This window comes from Bison bison, unplaced genomic scaffold (genome assembly GCF_000754665.1).
Source record: "Bison bison bison isolate TAMUID 2011002044 unplaced genomic scaffold, Bison_UMD1.0 scf7180017864072, whole genome shotgun sequence".
NCBI classification, from domain to species: domain Eukaryota; kingdom Metazoa; phylum Chordata; class Mammalia; order Artiodactyla; family Bovidae; genus Bison; species Bison bison.
The window spans coordinates 11491285-11499553 of NW_011494644.1; the positions used below are offsets into that span (position 1 = coordinate 11491285).

At 44.3% G+C, this 8269-nt stretch overlaps 1 protein-coding gene across 1 annotated transcript in view; it reads left to right on the forward strand.

Annotated features, from left to right (window-relative positions):
- The window catches only part of ITGAL (integrin, alpha L (antigen CD11A (p180), lymphocyte function-associated antigen 1; alpha polypeptide)), a 49261-nt gene that overhangs the window by 6387 nt on the left and 34605 nt on the right, over positions 1-8269 (forward strand). Inside the window, exons 5-9 of the mRNA XM_010837328.1 lie at positions 2757-2874; positions 2999-3129; positions 3876-4021; positions 5817-5949; positions 6109-6259. Coding sequence (XP_010835630.1) covers positions 2757-2874; positions 2999-3129; positions 3876-4021; positions 5817-5949; positions 6109-6259 — 679 coding nt within the window. The remainder of the gene's footprint in view (positions 1-2756; positions 2875-2998; positions 3130-3875; positions 4022-5816; positions 5950-6108; positions 6260-8269) is intronic.

Sequence of the window (8269 nt, forward strand, 5' to 3'; positions counted from 1 at the left end):
ACAGGTTCATGATCTGAGCCACAGTCAGCTCCTGGTCTTGTTTTTGCTGACTGTATAGAGCTTCTCCATCTTTGGCTGCAAAGAATATAATCAATCTGATTTCGGTGTTGACCATCTGGTGATGTCCATGTGTAGAGTCTTCTCTTGTGTTGTTGAAAGAGGGTGTTTGCTATGACCAGTGCCTTCTCTTGGCAAAACTCTATTAGTCTTTGCCCTGCTTTGTTCCATATTCCAAGGCCAAATTTGCCTGTTACTCCAGGTGTTTCTTGACTTCCTACTTTTGCATTCCAGTCCCCTATAATGAAAAGGACATCATTTTTGGGTGTTAGTTCTAAAAGGTCTTGTAGGTCTTCATAGAACCGTTCAACTTCAGCTTCTTCAGCATTACTGGTTGGGGCATAGACTTGGATTACTGTGATATTGAATGGTTTGCCTTGGAAACCAGAGATCATTCTGTTTTAGAGATTGCATCCAAGTACTGCATTTCGGACTCTTTTGTTGACCATGATGGCTATTCCATTTCTTCTGAGGGATTCCTGCCCGCAGTAGTAGATATAATGGTCATCTGAGTTAAGTTCACCCACTCCAGTCCATTTTAGTTCGGTGATTCCTAGAATGTCGACATTCACTCTTGCTATCTCCTGTTTGACCACTTCCAATTTGCCTTGATTCATGGACCTGACATTCCAGGTTCCTATGCAATATTGCTCTTTACAGCATCAGACCTTGCTTCTATCACCAGTCACATCCACAGCTGGGTATTGTTTTTGCTTTGGCTCCATCCCTTCATTCTTTTTGGAGTTATTTCTCCACTGATCTCCAGTAGCATATTGGGCACCTACTGACCTGGGGAGTTTCTCTTTCAGTACACATTGCTTAGGATGAGGCTAAAGTTGTAAAAAGTAAATTTTAAGCAACAAAGTCCTGGGTTTTTTTTTGTTTTGCTTTTAGTTCATTGAAGTCTAGATGATGTACAATGTTGTGTTAATTTGTGCCGTACAACATAGTGACTCAGTTATACGTATGTTTCTTCATATTCTTTTCCATTATGGCTTATGACAAGATATTGGATATAGTTTCCTGTGCTATACAGTAGGACCTTGCTGTTTATCCTATGTATAATATACATTATATAGGATAACTATATATAATAGTTTGCATTTGCTAATCTCAAACTCCCAATCTTTCCTCCCTTATCCCTTCTCTCCCAACAATGTCCTATTATATAACACAAGGAACTATATTCAATATCTTGTCATAAGCCATAATGGAAAAGAATGTGTGTGTGTGTGTGTGTGTGTATATATATATATGTAACGGAAACACTTTGCTGTACTCTAGAAACTAACATTGTAAATCAACTGTACTTCAATTTTAAAAATATAAATTTTAATTAAATGAAATATTAAATAAATAATAGTATGTGTGATATGCCCATATGGCAGAAATTGTGAATTCATACACAAATGCCTAAAGCTTGAGAAACCCTGCGTTATCTCTTCTAATCCTTAGGACAGAGGTGAGATAGGGATCAGTATACACATTTTACACAGGAAGAAACAGAACCGAAGGGGTTAAAAGCCTTTGTCAAGATCACACGGTTTTAAGGAGGTAGACCCAGGATTTGAATCAAATTGCTATCTGAACCAGAGTCTGTTGTTCTTCACAATTCATCTCAGCAGTATCCTTCTGACCCAGGTGTATGAGAGACAGAAGGTTAAGTGAGTGAAATAAAGGGTTGGGTGAAAAGTTCCTTTGGGTTCAGTATGGAAAAACGCAAACAAACATTTTGGCCAACCCAATATTTATCCAGTATTTAATTGGAGTTTGGCTACTTAGCTATGATTACTAGGCACTGTACTGGGTTCTGATGGGGGAAAGGGGAATGAGATATAAAGATGACTATGACATAAGCCAGACCTTTCAAAATTACAGTCTGGCAGGAAAGACAGTCATCAAAAAGGAGGCAGCATTGAAGATTCTAGGAATAGAGGGTCATTTGATTTGGTGTAAATGCAGAATGTGTTTTTGGGAATAGAGGCAGATGGGCCTGGAAATGTATACTAGTGCCCACTGAAACAATATGAATGCCAAACTAAGGAGTTTAGGTTTCATCCTGGAGGCAACAAGCATCCATTGGCGTATAGCATTGGTAGTAAGGATGAAGAGACTGATACAAAAGACCTGGAGGCTGAATTACCTTGCCTGGGTAACCAGTTGGATATAAGGAATGAGGGTCGAGGGATAATGATGCTGAAGGGCAAAGTAGACTTGGTGTTTCTGTTTGATGGCTCAAGGAGCTTTCAGAAAGATGAATTTCAGAAAATTATGGACTTCATGAAGGATGTGATGAAGGTTTTTGTTCTTGGTTGATGATGCACAAAAGACACACAGCAAGAGGAAGCCCCAACCCGTTTTATTTTTTAATAATTTAATTAAATTTTTTTTTAGCTGGACTGAGTCTTCATTGCTGAGTGGGCTACTCTCCATTGTAGTTGCAGGCTTTTCACTGCAGCACCTTCTCTTATTGCAGAGTACAGGCTCTAGAACACATGGCTTTCAGTAGTTTTGGCTTCTGGGCTCTAGAACACAGGCTCAATTGTTGTGGCACATGAATTAGTTACTCTGAGGCATGTGAGGTCTCCCCGGATCAGGGATCAAACCCGTGTCTCCTGCATTGGCTAGCAGATTCTTTACCACATGGAGCCACCAGGGAAGCCCACCTCAACCTTTTTGAAACTCTTTGCTTCCTTCAGGCCTGTGATCCTGGGCTGTCTCGAACATGTGACCAGAACATCTATCTAAGTGGTCTGTGTTACCTCATCCACGAGAACCTGAGGGGTCCGGTGCTGCAAGGGCACCCTGGTTATCAGGGTAAGGAGTGGGGGGCCCAGTGGGGAGCGATACCTCCGAGTGGTTGCCCTTTCATGGGAACAAGCATGGGCAGGCCAACCCCTGGAGACTCTTTACCAAGTCCCTCCGTGTCTGACCTCTGTAGAATGTATAAAGGGCAACGTAGACTTGGTATTTCTGTTTGATGGCTCAATGAGCTTGCAGCAAGATGAATTTGAGAAAATTGTGGACTTCATGAAGGATGTGATGAAGAAACTCAGCAACTCTTCCTACCAGGTAAATATAGTAGTTAGGATTCCTGGTGGTAGGCAATAGTTACCTAAAGGCGTAAAGGGAAAATCTAGTATTAATACAATGTGTCTCTATAACCTAAGGGCATGACTATTACTGGACCTTTGCTTCGAGAATTCTCCCTAATTCGTATTTCTGTTTCTTTTTGGCTCTTGCTTCCCTCTTTTCTTTCTTTCTGTTTCTCTCTGCAGACTGGCTCTCAGCTTCTTTAGATCACATGGGCTGGTGGAAAGTGCCCAAGTTCACATGTTCAAGCTGCAGGAGGGCTGTTGGGTTTTTTTTAATTTTTTTAATCATCTTCTCAAGCAGCCCCTCCCTCTGTAAATTCCAGTTTCACACAGGAAAGATTTTGACTGGCCTCACCTCAGTCCAGTGGCCAACTTCGGCCCAGCCAGTTGTATCCAGTTTCGCAGGATACAGTTTAGTCATATTCATACTCAGCAGATATACGGCTGCTAGGAACCATCTCTGTTGGTGAGGTGGGCAAACCCAGAGAACCGGAGCCCAGCAGACAGCATTCTATAAGGGATTTGAAATGTATTTATTTCTGTGTTTGTTTATATACAACCTCATTTTCTTCTTCTTTTTTTATACAGCCTCATTTTCAAAAGAATGATTTGAGGCAGGAATGTGGAGTTGGGTTGCCCAGGTCTTGGATAAGAAGTTGAGATTGGAGCAGACAAGTGGGAAGGGCTGTGTAAAGAGTTTCATGTCTTCTTTCTTCTTTCTAGTTTGCGGCTGTTCAGTTTTCTACATATTTCAAAACAGAATTTACTTTCTTGGATTACATTAGACAGAAGGACCCTGACGCTCTGTTGGCTGGAGTCAAACACATGCGTTTGTTGACCAACACCTTTGGTGCCATCAACTATGTTGCGTGAGTTCCCTTTTGTGAAAGATCCCATCCATTGGTTGTTCTGGGTATTACTAGCTTCTTCAGGTTGCAAGGTGTAGGAACTCAACAGGTAGATCTAGCAAGGGACAGGTTATTGTAAGAATTCAAGTGGAGCAATTTTAGTTCAGGTCCTTTTATTGATTTATTTTTAGTTGAATAATTGCTTTACAATGTCATGTTGGTTTCTGCCATACAGCCACGTGAATCAGCCATAAGTATACATATGTGCCCTCCCTCTTGAACCTCACTCCCACCTTCCACCTCATCCCACCTCTCTCGGTCCTTACAGAGCACCGGGCTCAGCTCCCTGAGTTATACAGCAACTTTCTAGTAGCTATTTGTTTTACATATGGTAATGTATATGTTTCAATGTCACTCTCACGAGCTTTTTTAAAAATTTTTATCTATTTATTTATTTTTGGCTGTGTCGGGTCTTAGTTTCTGCATGTGGGATCTAGTTCCCTGACTAGGGATCAAACCTGGGCCCCCTGCACTGGGAGCGTAGAGTATAGGCCACCTGACCACCAGGGAAGTCTCTCATTGGTGATTTTGGACAGAGGAGTGATCATCTGACTTATGTTTTTAAAAGAATCCCTCCAGCTGCAGAGTTGTGATCAGACTGTGGAAGGGGCAAGGGTGGAAGCAGGGAGGCCAGTTTGCAGGCTATTGAACAATCTAGAAGAGAGATGATGGTGGCTTAAACCAGGGTGGGAATCCTTGAATAGGATCCATGATAGACCGTGTTCAGGTGGATGGAAGCTGGGGAAACATTTGCATCCAAGATAGAACCAGAGATATTGGCAGCAAGTGGTTTTGACACGGCCCACCCATCAGGTTCTTCTGTCCTTGGCAGCTTCCAGGTGTTAATAGCTCTCCCCTTCTCCCCTCATATCTCTTCACCTCACACTGTGGCCTCTCCAGGTGACTTTCAGCTTCTGTGCCCAAAGCAGATCATGTCCTAAGTCAGGGATGGTGGGATGGCCACTCTTGGATAAACTGTCCATCTTTGGTTAGCTGTGGGGTGAGGAGAGAAGGATGGCTCAGATAGAGTGGCTGTCCCAGGGGAAGTTGTGGGCAGCCTGTCTCGCTTCAGAAGGAGGCTGTGGGCAGGGCAGGAATTTGCAGCCTGGACCTGTCCAGAATTTAGTCTTCCCTGCTTTCTCTTCTGTCACATGACTGAGCACCTACTCGAGTCAGGACCTGGAGATACAGCAGCAAATCAAATATGGCTCTTTCCTCAGGGAGCTCATGATTTGTGGGGGAGATTGATGTGGAAACAAGTCTCTTTGATTCCCTAGGAAACTTGCTGTTGCAGAGATGTACAGGCAGCCTGGAGATGGTTGGGAAGGCACAGGTGGTGTTGAATGAGCTTTCTCTAGAAGAGTGCCTTTCCAGTTTTCTTTGGCTATGTAACCCATCCTTCCACTGGAATCTCACCTAGATCACCAGCATATCTAACTGATTGAAGGGTAGTTGCCATGTGGTTGAAATGGAGAGTAGGAAACCCAGAGTCTCCCCTCACTGCCCATAGCCTCTGGGACAACCTCGTGGCTACCTAGAATTCTGTGGAAGACCACTGGCCCAGAAGGAGAGATATGATGACCTGGGCTGAGGAAGGAGGCTCAGAAGAGAGCTTTTGAGGGCTGGAAATAGCTGCCTGGGGATTGTGAAGAGGGATTTGTCATCATCAGCAGGGCAGTGACTTAATGAGCATGGTGAGGCGGAGCCTCAGAGGATTTGGGGGGAGTCTCTTACATCCCCCTCTTCCTGGATATAGGAAAGAAGTGTTCCGGCAAGAGCTGGGAGCCCGCCCAGATGCCACCAAAGTGCTTATCATCATCACTGATGGGGAAGCCACCGACGAACACAACATTGATGCGGCCAAAGACATCATCCGCTACATCATTGGGGTACAGGCCCCAGGTCCCTGCTACTTCTTAGGACCCGTCTTCCCTCTCCTATTCTTGAACCCCACTCCCTTTCTCCCTGGGGCCAGGGTCTTGTGAAAATAGTAGGAAATTGTACTGCAAGTTTGGAGATGCCAGCTCTTCACTCTTCATTTCTTCCAGATTGGAAAAAATTTTAAGACCAAAGAAAGTCAGGAGGCGCTCCATCAGTTTGCCTCCAAACCCGTGGAGGAGTTTGTAAAGATCCTGGACACATTTGAGAAGCTGAAAGATCTATTCACCGAGCTGCAAAAAAAGATCTATGTCATTGAGGGTGAGTGGCAGGCCCTGGGAGAGAGGGTTTGGGGGTTGTATAGAGAACCTCGCCTAGGACATTAGATTTGAGGCACGTGGAATAATAATCACGGGCACTTACAGAGCATGTGTCACTGTGCTAAGAGTTCTCTGGATAAAAGACCTTAGGTAGGAACTTAGGGAAGGGTGATATAGGAGCAGCCTCTATTTTCCTTTGAAGTTCCGTCTTCCTCTTGAAGCTCAGCCTGGTCCAGGACGGGGCTCTGAGCTGACCTGTCATTGGTGTCAGCTGTGTCCTGTAGAATGACTATACTTGTTTCCATAACTCAGCTCCCTCGCTGTCATTTATCCTGGGCTTCAAATTATTTGAGATGGGCAAGCAGGGAGGGGCTGAGTGCAAGGAGCCTGCAGGCCCTCTTTCTTGCCCCAGAATAAGAGAAGGTTTGGTTGTAGTTGTCAGACAAGAGAGTATTTCCCCAAGTAGCCTAGTCTCTGAAAGGTATGTGATTCCCCCAGGAAGCCCCTTCACTTAGGACATAGCCTTGGTGTTCACATCATGTGAAGAGGCAATGTGTTATATATAATGGGACCAAGCAGAATTCACTCTGCCTGTGTTGTGTGACCTCAGCCAGGTCACTTTCCCTCTCTGAGGCTCGTTGCTCTGTCAAATGGGAATAGTAATAGCTATCTCAGAAGGTGGTAAGCTTTAACCACTGTATTCATTTCCTAGGGCTACTGTAACAAAGTACCAAATATGAGGGGGCTTAACACAAGAGAAATGGGTTGTCTTACAGTTCTGGAGCCTAGAAATCAATACTCAAAAGCTTGACAGGGCCATGCTCCTTGGGATGGTTTTGGAGAGAATCCTTCCCTGCCTGTTTTTTTTTTTTTTTTTTAAGTTGAATAATTAATTAATTTGGCTGTGCTGGGTCTTAGTTGAGGCACACAGTATCTCTGATCTTCATCGGGGCACACAGGATCTTTAGTTGCAACGTGTGGGATCTAGTCCCCTGACCCAGTCCCCTTGCATTGGGAGTGTGGAGTCTTAGCCACTGGACCAGCAGGAAAGTCCCTCCCCACCTCTTCTAACTTCCAGTGTTTGCTAACATTCCTTGGCATTCCTTGACTTGTAGCTGCATCATTCGGGTTGCCTGGCTGTCTTTTCCCTATGTGTCTGCCATTATCTTTTCTGCATGTCTGTCCTTCTGTGTCCAAATTGCCCCTTTAATAAGGACACCAGTCATATTGGATCAGGGCCCACCCTAATGACCTCACTTAAACACATCATAAGCTAATGCCTGTGGCTGGCAATTTGTTATGTAAGGGAATATTGAAACACTCCTGTCAATAACATCCGAGCAACAAAAGACGTATAACCATGTCTCTGGTCAGTAAGTTGTTAACTTGATTACCTCTGTAAAGACCCTGTTTTCAAATATGGTCACATTCTGAGGTACTAGGGGTTAAGACTTCAATATATGTTCTTTAAGGTACACAGTTGAAGCCTTAATGACTGTTTGGAAAGTGCCTGGGAGCTTGTAGGCTCTAAGTAAGTCACAGCTCTTATCCTCTATCCTCCCTGCCCTTACTCATCCTTCAGATCATAGTTTACATGCCATCCTCTCTGGTACTTCCTTGTTGATCCCAAGTCTGGGATCCTGTGTGCTGCTTTAACCACTGTATGTTTGTCCCCCATCACACCCCTGTGATATACAGTCTATTAGAACTCTATTAGGACTTCCCTAGGGGGCCCAGTGGTTAAGACCCCAAGCTTCCACTGCAGGAGGCATAAGTTTGATGTCTGTTCAGGGAAGTTCAAGTTTGTTAATTCTAGCCATGGAGTCATGAATATATTGAGGGCTTCCCTGATGGCTCAGAGGTAAAGAATCTGCATGCCAATGCAGGAGACAGGTTTGATCCCTGGTCTGGGAAGATCCCACATACCACAGAGCAACTAAGCCCATGCACCACAATTATTGAACCAGTGCTCTAGAGCCTGGCAGCCACAGTGACTGAAATCTAAGTGCCC